This window comes from Desmodus rotundus, chromosome 2 (genome assembly GCF_022682495.2).
Source record: "Desmodus rotundus isolate HL8 chromosome 2, HLdesRot8A.1, whole genome shotgun sequence".
Taxonomy (NCBI): Eukaryota; Metazoa; Chordata; class Mammalia; order Chiroptera; family Phyllostomidae; genus Desmodus; species Desmodus rotundus.
In genome coordinates, this window is record NC_071388.1 from 177,434,752 (window position 1) to 177,450,260 (window position 15,509).

A 15,509-nucleotide genomic window follows, 5' to 3' on the forward strand; every position below is an offset into this window, starting at 1 on the left:
TTTCCCCCACCCTACCCATGCCCACCTCCCACCCTCAATCCCACCCCCCCTTGGCTCCATCCATGTTGTGAACTAAATTTTAATTTGCTACGACAGTGTTTATAACAAAAAGTTTCAAAAATATGTTAATTCTCTCCTTCAAAAAACAGCACATCCATCTCCATTCTTACAGAACCAAATTCAAGCTTCTTGTCAATCAAAACACGTCAGCACTCAGGTCCATCCATCCTCCACATCTTCGTGTGTCCCATAACCCAGCTTCAGTGATGGATCTACTGGTTTCAAACATGCTCCAGGTCCCTGGGCCTCAACACACAGCATTCTTTTGGCTCAGAGTGTTACATAACATTCTCACAGAGGTTAGGAACTCACGGAGGGCAGCACTGTGGCGCTTTACTCAGTTTTGTATCCTCTGGCCTAGTGCTCTGCATATAGTAGAGATTTGTTTGAGGAGACTGAATTCACATCAGTCTGAAAGTTGTATTGCAAAGAAATTTCTAGAACTTTGTAGAGCTGATGAATAAATAATTTCTTTTCCATATTTTGAAATGTAGGATATTACTAGTAATTTGAAATAAAGATAAAGAAATAATATCTTTTGGTTGGCAGGATGAAGAATCTCTTCTGAGGTGAGCTTGGCAATATATCCCGAGTTATAAAGATTTACAAATTAATACAGTAATTCTTTCCCTAGGAACTTGGCTTAAAGAAATAATCAGATATGAATATGATGACATGTACAAGAATATTCACCAAAGCAGAAAAACTAAAAAGCAATAAAAACAGCTCAAGGTCCAAGAGTACGAAACTTTGAATAGATTGTGGTCCTTCCAAGTGATAGAAAGAGGGAGGCTTTAGAGAAATAAATTTAAGAAACATTAGTGAGAGAAAAAGGTGTTCTCTTTATTAAGGGAAAAAGAAGGATATAAAACTATCCATTGGTGATAAGGCATGTTACCAATTTCACTTGGATCTGTATACACTTAAATAATATATATTCCTGAACTCTGTCTGCAATACAGTATTTATGGGAGCTGTTACACAAAAACAAGTAAACAAACCCCCCAGGATTTATCATCCAATCTGTTTGGGAAGTACTGAATGAGCACTACCAAGCCAGCTGCATTTGTTCCCGCAGGACTTCTTAGCACCTGTGATGTGCTAAAGTGCACCAGCAACTGCCGAGCAGTGTCCTTGACCCGTCTGCACTTCATGCTGGAGCAGATGTCATTATATGTAGTTTTATCTGTGCAGTATAATTGGCCTATGAGGTGTCATTATTTATTTCATGTTATCAGTGAGAAAAACAAGGTATAGGCAGATTAAACAACTAGTGCAAGGCTAGCCAGAAAGAAAGTGGTTTTGCTAGGACTCAAACCCAGGTAGGTCTGCCTTCAAAAGCCAGGGCACCTTCCTTAATCCATACTGTCTCTTAAGGTACACAGGGGTGACAAAGTGGCCACAGAGCCACTATGTGCTGTGTGTCTTGCAAAACTTGTTTCAGAACTCTTACCTCAGTGACAAATTGATAATCATAAATTGTTCCTTTTTCAGGAAATGGGACAGTTAGTGCTTTTGAAGACGTTTGTTCAGTACTACTCAGTAATTTAAACTTATTTTGAGTTAGTTCTGAAATTGAACCTCCCATTAGTTCTCGAAGAATATTATTAAATTTCAACCGATCATCATCTTTACAAGTAGCACCGACAGACCATATCAATGAAAAGAGAAAAATGCCCTGTAATGGAGAAATGAAAAGATAGAGTGCATTAAAGAATAACTTTAATCTATTCTTGAAACTTCCATCAGATTAGCTAGATTAATATTTGTGAAAGGAAATTAATAAACTGATAGGTAATAGTAGGTTATCTCAAGATTTTGTAATAATTAGTTTTTAAATCAAATTGCATGTTTTGTAAGAACCTTACTATCAGAAAAGATAAATACAATACAAAATATAATTTCAAGCCAGAGTGAAAGAGAATGATTAGTCTGGAAAATCACATGATAGTTTAAGCACATGGCAGGACCTTGATATTAAAAAGAACATTGAGATAGTGTTTTATAAGTATAATAGACTATTTTAATGAGAATAATCCACCCACAATAGACATGTTCTTTAAGTTTACATTTTGATAGAGTGTTTTTTAAAAGCAGAACGAACTCGTGTCTTTCGTTTGCCGGGGGCAGTAACGATGAGAGCATGGGCTTCAGACCTGGAACTGCCCGCCTGCAAACTTTCTCCTTACCCTGCTCAGTGGAGGCAGCAGGGTGGGTGACAAGACCACCCGCTGGATGAGAAAGCTGCTTGCTTGTTTTAAAAATCAAATCCCCTTTTAGTGCCAATGCTAACACAGTCTTAACTGTGCTCATACAAGTTGTGGACGCTGGCACTGTTCTCCTCCTCCGAGGTTTCTCCCAGACTGTTTCTCTCTGGAAACTACATGAAACTAAACTAAAATTAATTTATTACATAAAATATAAGCAATAAGAGTAACACACTGACTACATTAGAAGTATTTCTAATAGCAATATATAATTTTATTAAATAATCTTATTTGTTTTACAAATATGTTTATAGATTATATATTTTCTTGGATTTCTCAATCCAAATATATATGTATGCATACCTATGAACATACATATATTTTAAATATTTGTATCTCATGAAAAAGAAGAAAATCAAGGAAAAAAACAATGTATTGCTATGATTTTGCAGTTGACAGAAAGGTGAACCTCACTGTCAAATGGTGATTGACATTTTGAAAATTGATCATTTCTGAGGCTGATCAAAGGACCCAAGACTCCAGCAGCAGATCTAAGATCACTGGGCTGCACCCAAGCCGCATGATGCGACAGGACTGCCGATCGAGGCTTTTCCCTGTCAGCACCTGGTATTTCGGGCCTGATTTTTTCCTCTGTTCAGCTACCGCCCATTGTCCAGCCCCTGATTCCAGGGGGAAGTTGGGTTTTATTAATGAGGAAGCACTGGGGAAAGTAACACATGTCTTCCTATTGCATAATTCACAGACAACAGACCTTACCTCAAGCAAAGAAAATGTTTCTCGATCATTTCTGTCTTTTACTTTGACTTCATCAGCAAAGTTATCCATAAAACAGTCTATCAGATTCATTAAGGATCGGACTAAACTTGTATCTGAAGTAGGAGATAATTCCTAAAAAATCAGTGGAAAAGTCTATAAAACAAATTAATTTAAACTGGGCACTAATATTTATTGGACTCATTTCATTCTGACAGCCATGGTATCTATGAAAAGGTGCCATCACTACAATTCTAATTTACAGGAGGCAAAGCTGAGGCATGCGTTTGTCCCCTAGTCCAAGGTGTGGCAGCTGTGGATGTCACATCAGGCGGAGTCTGTTCTTTAACTACTCTTGCACTGAATCTCCAATTTAAAAACTTACTTTTACATGCTGTTAATTTAATCAAAGAAAGAGATTCCAATTTTAAACATAAAACACTGAAAGTTCTTTTAGAGAAAGCAATTAATTTGCATATCTAAAATGATTCATAAATATTAAGACCCATTTTAAAACATCTTTATAACCTACAGCAATACTCATAGTAAATTTAGCCCTATGGAATATATTTTCAGTCTTTAAGAGCACAAAATGTTGCTGGGGTACTGTAAGTGTTGCTCACTTTACTTCTTTAGGCCTCACCATGAGAACTTATAAAATAAATGAAATAATGTGTCCAGCTCTCAGAACCATGCAGCGTACAGAAAGTTCTAAACTAACATCCACCCTCCCTGCTCTCCTCCAGCTTTTAGAGTCATATTGCTTCACAGCCACAGGTAAGAACTAACTCTCTGAAGCAGACTTCATATTCAGCCACAGGCTCAGTGGAAGGAGGCAGAAACGACAACTGAGTTGCAGACTCGGGTGGGACTAAGTGTTGCTGACGCCAGTATACAATACACACATCACGTATAATAGAAATGTACACTTGAAACCTGTATGAGCCGATTAACCAATGTCACTCCAATAAATTTAACTAAAAATACAAATAGTTACGTGTTACTAACAGAAGACAGATACTTATAACTCAATAAGAGACATTCCTAATTTCTTCCAGAGAGGACAAAAATGCAAAGTGTATTTTAGAAAGCTTGCATCAAAGGTGAGTCTTTTTCTGTTTTAAAGGGATAAGTTTCAGTTATATGGAAAATTCATTTAGTTGGAATATCTACATCCTCTGGAAATGTCAGAAGAAAAATAAATCCTGTAGCTTATTTTATTATGACCAAAGTAAATAAATGTTTAATTGTTTTGAAGTGTGATTACTTCGAATTTACAACATATTTCAGGTTATTTTTTACAGCCAAGCTTCTCGAAAGAGCAGCCTACACTCGCTGGGGTGCCAGCGCGATCCTCACTGCTCAGCCCACCACCCTGAAGCGGCCTTGCCTCTCCCTGACAGTGCTTGGCCCAGTATTCTCCCTCCATCTTCCCAGTTGCCAAATCCGAGGGGTCTGCGCCAATCCCTGGCTGTCTTGACCTTTTAGTAGTCTCTCATAGCACTGACTTCTTGCTTCTTACAATGCTACCGTCTCCTCCCTCTTTCCTCCCGAGTTTGCTGGTACACTCAGGATTCTATCCTTCGCTCTCTTCTCCTTTTTCCTCTGGATTTTCCTTTTAGGTAATCGCTATTAACATGGATTTAAACTCCAGACCTGTACCTGGAGTCAAACTTCTACTTCAAGCTTTTCTGTTATATTGCAAACAGCAGGACAAATACCAGCCCTGTGTTCCTATATTTGTTCCAGATCCAAAGTCTTCCTAAAAGACCTTTGGTCTACATCTCCCAAAAAAGAAATTAAGTGTACGTCCCATACAATTTCCAGCTGGAGAGGGTTTAAGAAACTCCCTGGAATTCCATCAACTCTGTGAGGAAGATTCCCATTCATGCTGTCACTTCTCTACCTTTCTCTTGCCCCCTACCTCAACCCCCCAGATGTATTTAAAGGGAGGAAAAGGGATTTGCCACTTTAGGACCTCTTTCACTCCTTCTGCCAGGGGCTACTTCCTCCCCGACCCATGTTTCTGGCTGTTGCAGAGCTCCCTAAACAGTCGGGTGCTCACCGCATGCGGCGGGGCCTCACTGAGCACGCGCTCCTCCCTCACTACCCACTCTGCGGTCTTTCAGGTGGCCCTTTTTCTGATTACAAAATAACATATGTTCATTCTAGGGACTTCGGAAAATTATACAAAGAGAAACTACTTAAAATATGAATAGTCCATTAGAAACGAGAGACAACATTTTAGAGTATTTTCATCCAGATGTGGTTAGGGGGACCTTTGAGATTTTTTTAAGAGAAAAAAGATTAGCGCCATACATTTTCTCAAACCCTAAGGTGCTTCACGTAAAATATTTTTGATGGAATAGGTATATAAATAAGAATCTTTCTACTTTAATTAGAAAAAGAGGTTTTAGTCAAACCAGTTAAGAAATCATTTTAATATCTGGTAGTTAACAAGAAAAGCAGACATTAACACTGATATATTTAGCTAATTTGGATTTTCTGTTTATTTTTTTTTAATCTTAAAATTCCCATCCCTCTTACCTTTGTGTGCTTTCTAATGAATTCGATAGAAATAGGGACCATTCTTTCAAATAAGCTTATTATAAATTCCTTCTGAGTGGTACTGAGGGCAGGAGGTAGGAGATTCAACCAGGACATCATCAGTGGCCTCCACCCTAACATGTGGGGCTCCATGTAAATCATACCACACCTGGAAACCTGGAACGACAACAGCCGTTTACCACCAAGGCACTGCCTATAAAAGAAACACGACTGGCTACACCTCTTTCTTACAAACTCTTGGGGGAAAAAATGTTTAAACGTACATAATTTCATGATCTAATTTTCTTATGTCTGACTTTACCAAATGGTTGCAGACAAAGAGGAAAAGAACCTGACTGAAGTTTGTCAGGCTGTGTCAACAGATATGTCTGCTCCTGGAGAAGCGGAGATCGCTGTCAGAGTGGATTCTACTCGCCCTTTTCATGGAAAGTCAAATTTACTTGGTAGTAAATTGTAACATTTATAAGTGCTTGGTAAAGCATTTATAACATTCCAGATTTATAAGCAGATGTCAAAACTGAGAACTTACAGTGGCAGGAGAAGCAACTTCCAAATCCATTGGTTCAAAAATGAGATTCATTTGTGGTGACATCTGAATAATCTCCCCGCTCATGAGACACAGCTTTTTGTTGTCATCCAGTACAGTATTCATATTCTCAATCCATACTGCGTCCACTGGTCCATCAAAAATTAGCCATTTCCTATCTGGTGTCTAGTTTATGCATATGGTGAATACAGGGCAGAAATGTAATAATGATAATGTAAGGAAACAGTTCAATAATATTTCAAAATTTAAAATGTAACTCTCTTAAAATTAATTTGTGAAAATGTAAAGACACCTTTTGAATGAAGTATATATGTGAATAAAGTATATATATAATAGGAACATACAAAATATATGTAGAATAAAGTATATATATTTAGAGAGAGAGAGAGAGAATGATACAGTCACTGGGTAAGCCTATACAGGGTGGGGCTAAAGTAGGCTTACATTTGTTTGTATGGAAAATAATACAATTAACAAATAACAATACGAGGATAAACTGGGCTTTGTGTACTCACAACTGTAAACCTGCTTTGCCTCACCCTGTACATGCCATGGACAAAACACAATATACACTTTTCTTAAGATTCTATGGTTCTATCTTTTCCAATGTTTCTGAATTCATACATAACATGTTTCAGAACGTATTATAAGTTAAAAAACATATTTTCCAGGGGAAACAGGATTTTCACTTGGATTGTCTGACTCTCTATAGTGTTGTGTTCATACAGATTAATTGCTAAGCCAAATTTTTTGTTCCCTCCACACATATACATATGCACACCCCTCCTGGGCTGGACTACGTCATGGAGGAATAGGACATTAATATCAATATAACATTCACGGTCCCATATTGATAAATAGCAAAGTGTTTGCACACTGTCTGGAATATAGTAAATGCCCAGTAAACATTAAGGAGTGGCCAGGTATTAGCTGGCAAGTGCAAAAACAGGTTCTCCTTTCCAGATTCTTATGAATCGGCCTTTTTGTGTACAGAGATGCTGCCTTGGTTCAACTTTAGCGGATGTAAATTTGAGCTGAAGTGTTGAACAATTTGAATCCATCTTAACACATTCTCTGACCCTGTGGCTGACTGCATTAATCTCGATACAGTGGGCCTGCCATGGCCTCTGGCCACCACACACATTCACACTCGGAGGTCAGTGCTGGCCGAGTTCAGGGAGCAAGGAAGGGCCCATACCTCAGAGATTAACTTTCCCTCGTACTGTTGGCTTCCCATAACTGTTAATATTCACTGTCGGGGAAAAAACCCCCTTGTAATGGTGAGATGTTGGGCTGTGCAATCTGAAAGACCTCACTTTAATTTGGCTCTACTGCATATCAGCTTTCTGACCTTGGGTCAGCTACTCACTCCCTGAGACTCAGTAGTTATGCAACATAGCTTCCTGGAAAATGCAATGTCAGCTATGTAAATGAGTATAAAGTGGAAGAGACCTCACCCTTATTTTTGTATAAATAATGTAACTGCATACATTATTTAGAGACTTCATATGTTAATCAGGGCCAGAGCTCATCCGCTGTAGTGAGAGGACCTGAGACATTACATCCATAGTCCCAGATCTCTGCCTGCCCTGCCTGTGCCTCAGGATTACTTTTACCCTTGAAAGACTAGTTGAACCCGGATACTGGACAAAGTCTCTGCTCCACGAGAGTCTGTCCTCGTGTTACTCATTGCCCTCGGCCCTGCAGCCAATCAGAACAGAGCTGAGATTGGATGTTTTTCTATTACTACCCTGACTCATGAGTCAGGATCAGGTGGGTCTTCAAGTGGAAAACAGCACCAAATTTAGTATGTATGTAATCACAACAAAGGAAACATTCAATGTATTCATTAGGTTTTTAAAATAAATGTCTCTAACTTTGGCCCCCTTTCCTTTAAGACTAGCCTCAGCAAGCTTTCTCCTATATGATCCCACTCTAGGGCACAGGTGGCAAACACAAGGCCCGTGGGCCGTATCCAGCCCTCCACCTTATTTTATCCAATGCAGCACCTTGTTTCTACCCAGCGACAGCACCAAGCTCCTTGCCCCTAGTTAAGGAGTAGTTACATTCATACGGTCCTAAAATTACATTTGGCCCTTTGAAGGAAACCACAAGGCTGATGTGGCCCCCAGTGAAAATGAGCTTGACAACCCTGCTCTATGGAGAGCCTGAAAGAATACGGCAACCAAATAACCATTTATTGGTCTGTGAACTCTTTTCATAAGAGTGGGCAACAGCCACTCAGCAGCATAAGCGGAATAAGCCAGGAGTAGGTAAGTACCCGCTCCCACTCACGGCAGTTGGCAGCTGGCATATCTTTTACGCCCTCTGCTTTCTACAGAAAGCCCACTGTCTTCTTGACATACCAGAGGAACAGTGTTGGAACCTTGAAACATTTTTTTGTAATCGTCTGCAGTTTTTCCTCTAAACATTGGACTATATCTAACCGTTAGTGGGTGTGCCAGCAGGACAAAGGAAGAACACCACAGAGAGCAAAAGGATCAAGTTATTCAGAGGCTCTCCTTCCTGGATCATTTGGCCTGAACAAAGAAAACAGAAACACCTCCCCCTGTCCTTTTTTCCCCCATCCTTCACCAGGGCAAAGCTTCTTGCCAGCAAGGTCTCTGCATCTTTGTAGGTGTTAATGAGGTTCTTCACACAAACACTGCCAGGCTGCCCAGTAATGTGTTTTGAATAAATATCTTGAGCTATAAATATGTTTGTTTGAAACAACTGAAAAAATCAAAAGTTGGTGAGAAGGAAATATCATGGATTTCTAAACATGCACGCAAAAGTGTCAGCGCTTACCGCAGAGGAAGCGAATGCTCTGAAACTGACGGCGAGGACCCCGTCGGACCACTCGTGGGATACCAAGTCAAACTGTCCGTACAGCTGGCCCATGGTGACAGACTTGGGATTTAAAACAGTAATCTGAACCTTGTTTTCTTCCATCAACCCCTTAATGGGAAAAAAAAATCAATCAATGTATTTATTTTTTGAAGAATATTGTCTTTATGTAAAGAAAACACGACTGTAGCAAAGAAACTACTACCGGAAGTAAGGAGTGCATTCACCAAGGCTCTAGTATACAGGCTCAACATGTAAAAACCAACTGTATTTTCTAGGCCAATAAACAATTGAAAAATAAAATTTAAGATAACATTTACCATAGTATTTAAAAGCTCAACTGACTTCTGGTCAAAATGGCAGCATAGGTAACACAGTTTACCTCCTCACACAACCATGTCCAACTTACAGCTAGATATAGACCAACCGTCATTCAGAATGGTTAGAAATCGAGCTGAATGAAAGTCCTACAAGTACGAAATTAAAGAAACTACATGGAGATTGGCAGGAGGGGTGGAAACACGGAATGGGCCGGACCCACACCCACATGTGGTGGATAAAAATTGGGAGGGATATCTCAGGAGCGAAGGCTCCCAGCCTCACACCAGGACCCCAGCCCAGGGTTCCAGTGCCAGGAAGATAAGCCTCCATAACTTCTGGCTATAAAAACCATCAGGGATTGAGGCTGGGGAAGACAGAAACTGCTGGGTTCCCTGACAGTTCCTCTTAAAGGGCCCACACACAGACTTACTCAAACTCACTACCTCTGAGCTCTACCACGGGGGCAGCAGATTGGAAGGCATCAAAGACATACGGTGAGGAACTGAATTATCTGGCATAGGCAAGAGCTTTCTCCCAGTCATAGCATTGGCAGAGGCCACTGTTTGTTTTCTGAGTCCTCCTCCCAGAGAGTCTGAGAGCTGGCAGGTAAGGGCCACATCTGAGGCTCCATCAACCTGGCTCACACTGTTTGCCGCACACTGGTGATTCCCTGAGGCCCTGCCCCACCCAACTTTCAGGCCCACCCAAGCTGTTTCCAGTGGCTTTTCCATACAAATGGCTTGTCTTGGCCCATGCTTCAGATTTTCCTAAATTCTCTCAAACAAGTGGCATCTGGCTTCAGCAAGCCCATACTTCTTGCTAAGTTGCCCCAAGCCCAGCACTAGCAGCATCCAGCCATGGTTCACAACTTGGCCTCCCCTGAGCACCTCCAAGCCCAGCACAAGCAGCAGTCATCTGCAGATCATTGTGTAGCTTATACTGTGTGACCCCAGACAGAACACAGGCGGTGGCTGACCTTGGATGTGCCAATAGCAATGAAGGCTCAACTACAATAAAAGGGTATACACAGCCCACACAGTGCGTATACCACAGGTACCCAGCTTGGGTAATAGGAGAGGTTGTGCTACTGGATCCTACAGGACACCTACTACATTAAGGCACTCTATGAAGCCTGGGAGATGTAGCAGGTCTACCTAATATGAGAAACAAACACAGGGAGCCTGCCAAAATGAAACAAAGAAACATGGACCAAATGAAAGAACAGATCAAAACTCCAGAAAAAGAACTAAACAAAATGGAGAATAGAAATCTATCAGACGCAGAGTTCAAAACACTGGTTATAAGGATGCTCAAGGAATTTAGTGAGGACCTCACAAAAAAGATCCAGTCAGAAATGAAGGATATACCAATTAAAATAAACAACAATTTACAGGGAATCAACAGTAGAAGGGATGAAGCTTAAAATCAAATCAGCAATTTGAGATATAAGGAAGCAAAAAACAACTAATCAAAACAGCAAGAAGAAAAAAGAATCCAAAAAAAAGAAGACAGTAAAAGGAGCCTCTGGGATCACTTCAAGTACCAACATTCTCATCACAGAGGGGCTTGAAGGAGAAGACAGAGAGCAAGAAATTGGAAACCTATCTGAAAGATACTGGAAGAAAACTTCCCTAACTTGGTAAAGGAAATAAACATACAAGTCAAGGAAGCACAGAGAGTCTCAAACAAGATAAACCCAAAGAGGCCCATACCAAGATACATCATAATTAAGATGACAAATGTTAAAGACAAAGAGAGAATCTTAAAAGCAGCAAGAGAAAAGCAGTTAGTTACCTACAAGGGAGTTCCCATAAGACTGTCAGTTGATTTCTCAAAAGAAATTTTTCATGCTAGAAGGGATTGGCAAGAAATATTCAAAGTGATGAAAAGTAAGGACCTATAGCCAAGATTACGCTACCCAACAAAGCTAACATTTAGAGTCAAAGGATAGATAAAGAGCTTCTCAGACAAGAAAAAGCTAAAGGAGGTCATCACCACCAAACAATTATTATATAAAATATTAAAGAGTCTTCTTTAAGAAGAAATATATCAAGTTATGAACAATAAAATGGCAATAAATACATCTATCAGCAATTGAATCTAAAAAACAAAGCAAACAAGCAGAACGGAAACAGAATCAATACATGTGAACATATCTACAAAGAATATGTTGATGGTTGCTAGGTGGGGGGTCGGGGGATGGGCAAAAAAGGCGAAGGGATTAAGAAGTACAAATAGGTAGTTACAGAGTAGTCATGGGGATGTAAACTACAGCACAGGGAACAAAGTAGCCAAAGAACATATATGCATGACCCATGGGCATGGACAACAGTGTGAGGACTGCCTGAGGGAATGGGGTTGCTAGGTGGAGAGGGGACAAAGGAGGAAAAATTGGGACAACTGTAATAGCATAAATAATAAAATATAATTTAAAAAAGGAAATAAAAGGAAAATAAAATTAAATTTTTTTAATTGAAAAATAAAAAGCTCATAAAATTCTTAGGAATTAAAAATGCAAAAGATTTATATGATCTGAAGAGAAACCAGGGTGTAAATTCTTAGGAATAATTAGCAAATGTATAAGATCTGTAAATCTAAAAACTACAAAACAGGAGTTGGTAATTTTTTTGGTGAAGGATCAGATAGTAAATAATTATAGGCTTTGCAGGTTAATGATCTGTGACATATTCTTGTGCTTTTCTTTCTTTTTCCTTATATCCTTTCTCTGAAAAAACTTAAAGAATGTTAACACCATTACAAAAAATTATGCTTTGGGCTGAATTGGGCCCATGTGCTATAACTGGCTGACTTTTGCTACAAAACATTCTCTGAAAGAAAATTGAAAGAACTAAATATAGCAAAATATGTACCATTCTCATGGAAAAGTTAATACTGGTAAGTTGTCAATTTCAACCAGAACCCTGAAAGCTGGTTATGGAATTATTACATGAGATGTTAATACCCTTGTGGCGCAGGCTATTTTTGTTTTGTTTTTAATTAACAAATTTCATTTTTTAAGAGTAGTTTTAGGTTTACAGAAAATTGAGCAGAAAGTACAGAGATTCTCACATATTCCTTCCCTCCTATCCCCACACCTCTCCTGGTTTCCCCTACTGTGAAGTCCTTGCATTGGTGTGGCACATGGATATGACTGATGAACCGATGCTGAGACATAATTATTGATGGTCCATGGTATACATTTGGGTTCATTCTTTGTATTGCACAATTCTATGGGTTTTGTCAAATGCATAATGTCATCTGTCCACCATTTCAGTATCACACAGCAGTTTCACTGCCCTAAAAATCCTCTGTGCCCTACCTATGCATAATCATTTTGTGTTTATGTAGAGCAACAGAGTAAGCTCAAGTCTTCCCAACACTGCCTTCTGCCCACCACCCCCAGGGCTCGGGACACAAACTACCAAACTGAAGAAAAGATGTGGGAATAACAATATTAAGGAGTAAAACAAATTCGAGGTCTTTGCCTTCTTGTCTGTGCCCAGGAAAGGGGTAATAATGTTGTTTTCCTAAATTCAGAAATATGGGAAAGCTCTGTCATTTTCCTAAAGTAAGGTTGCTACCACCAAAGCAAGGATTTTGTCCCAAATGTAGCAAGGCTAGTGTGAATCCATGGCTTGCAAGCAGTGGCTATGAAGGCCTGTCCCTCACGGCACCACAATGTCACTTAGAATTTCCTGGTAATGAGCCCTTTGGGGCTTTGCAGTTGGACTAGACTACACGTTGATACCTTCATCCTCTGTAACCTTTGAGCGGCACCACATGTAGCCCTTTTGGTGACCTTTTTCAGAGCAAAAACAATTAGGCTGTGTACTAATAAAACAACACAACAGAAAAAATACAAACAAAAACCAAGAAAAAGAAGGGAGGATGGCAGAAAGGCAGGAAAGGTAAAGGGAAGGGAAGGGAAAGGAGAAGAAAGGAAATAGCATGAAAGCATAAAAGCAGAGGAAACAGATGACAGAAATAAGTAGTATATCAGTTTATACAATAAACATAACTGAACTTAATCCCCCCCCCATGAAAAGATAAAGACCATCAAACTGGAGAAAATAATCAGACAATTTACTCTCTAAAAAAGTAACCACAGTGATGCCCAGACATGGGCAAACATATATGCAAGGAGAAAATATGGGTTGCAGTACTGGAATTAGACACTGTGGATCCAAGGCAAGTGACAGAATGAGTACATAATTTTATATTATTGAAGGGGAGACTATACAGTGAATGTATAATGACCAGAAATCCCACCCAGGCCATAAACACTAAAATATGTGAAGCAAAAACTATTAAAAACACAAGTAGACAAAAATGCAATATTAGTTGGAAATTTTAAAACAGCCTCATTCCTTTAGCATATCAAAGCAGACCAAACTGTAATGTGTAGTATATAAATTTTGAATAATATGATACTTATTTTTATTATATGTACATACACATATACTATGTAATACATGCACAAAACACATTTCAGTGCAATACCACGAGCAGCCAGTAAAAGAAGTAACCACCCAGAAAGTAAAAAATACTCTCCTAAAAGCATGAAAACAAAACCACCAGATTTTTCATGTTTCCAGACTTCTTTCTACAATGACCATGTGTTGTTACCTTTATAACTAAACATTTTAAAAACAGAAATAAAAGGCCAAGAGGGAAATATGTGGCATTTCCTTTATATGTTGAACTTCCTACTTGCTCCATATAACTTTTCTACTTTTATTTTCTCTTTGTGTCATTTTTTCATGTTTTTAAGCTGCTTCATTAAAGTATCTTTTTAAATGACCCTATATTCTATTGTGCTCAAACCTGATTATAAACAAGTTAATGCATTTATAGCACACTTACCTTCTCACATATATCATTCAGCGCTCCAGCTAAGACACGATAGGCACTGGTTTTGCCTCCAAACGGTTCCCCAACAATCATAAAACCATGACGCACAATCATCATTTCGTATATTTGGAGAATCTTCTCAGAAAAGAAGCTGGTCATCTGCAAATTCATGGCGTCACAGTTGTCTTTAATAGCCGCCAGCAAATCATTGTAGTCTGGCTTTGGCAGTTTCACCCCAGGAAACAAGTCTGAAGTGATTCCCTGAGGATAGATGATTTGGGGACTTATACATTTATACATTCACTGTCTATTTATACATATATATGTGTATATGTATACACACACATATACACATATACATGTATATACACACATAAATATAATACGATTTCTCTCATCCTCATATTTAATATTGAGAAATAGAGCCGTTAAATCACAGTTCAACAGTATTTTAATAGCTTCATAGAGGTATGACTGACATACAATAAACTGTATATCTTTAAAGTGTACAATTTGATAAGTGATATCAATTCACAAGATAATCACATATCTACCATTCCCAAAAGTTTCCTTGTGACCTCTTGTAATCCTCCTTCCCTCTTCTCCGTACTACCTCCTACCTCCATCCCCAGGTGACCACTGATTTACTTTCTGTTACCATTTTTATTTGCATTGTTTGAAATTTAATAGAGATAAATTATATATACTATGTGCACTACTTCTTACTGTCTCACTTCTTTCACTTGGCAGAAAGATTTGGAAATTCACACATCTCAGCATGTATCAACAGTTCATTGTACTGAAGTATTCCCTAGTATTGAAAGTGCCACCATTTTAAAATCCATTCCCCTATTGACTGACATTTGCATTGTTTTCAGTTTGGGGTTATTGCAAATAAAGTTGCTACGAACATTTGTGTAGAAGTCTCTTTATGGACAAAGGCTTTCATTTCTCTTGGGTAAATACCAAGGAGTGGAATAATACCTGGATGCTACAGGAGGTGTGGTCAATATTTTAAGAAACTGCCTGCTTTTCAAAGTGATGGCATTATTTCACATCCCCCCAGGAGTGGATGAGAGTTCCAATATTCGGTATGAGCAGTCTTTTTAATTTGGGCCATACAAATAGATGTGTAACAGTATCGTATTGTAGTACCATCTGCATTTCCCAGCTACTAATATTTTTCATGTGTTTATTTGCCATGTGTATCACTTCTTCAATAAAGTGCCTGTTCAAATCTTTTGCTATTTTTAATTGATTTATTTTCTTAACGGTAACTTTTGACCATTCTTTAAATATTATGCATACAATTCTTCCATCCTACATCTAATTTG

The 15,509-nt window shown here is 38.9% G+C and overlaps 1 protein-coding gene across 6 annotated transcripts in view; it reads right to left on the bottom strand.

The window, feature by feature from the left end:
• Positions 1 to 15,509, bottom strand: part of DNAH7 (dynein axonemal heavy chain 7) — a 222,195-nt gene that overhangs the window by 108,824 nt on the left and 97,862 nt on the right. For 4 of the 6 annotated variants that reach the window (XM_045198088.3, XM_045198085.3, XM_045198087.2 and 1 more), the window contains 6 exons: positions 14,188 to 14,436; positions 8,965 to 9,114; positions 6,139 to 6,321; positions 5,589 to 5,765; positions 3,045 to 3,176; positions 1,514 to 1,738 (listed from right to left, as the gene is read on the bottom strand). In XM_045198088.3, coding sequence (XP_045054023.2) covers positions 1,514 to 1,738; positions 3,045 to 3,176; positions 5,589 to 5,765; positions 6,139 to 6,321; positions 8,965 to 9,114; positions 14,188 to 14,436 — 1,116 coding nt within the window. The remainder of the gene's footprint in view (positions 1 to 1,513; positions 1,739 to 3,044; positions 3,177 to 5,588; positions 5,766 to 6,138; positions 6,322 to 8,964; positions 9,115 to 14,187; positions 14,437 to 15,509) is intronic. The other 2 variants (XM_053918888.2, XM_045198089.2) reach the window with 2 other exon arrangements.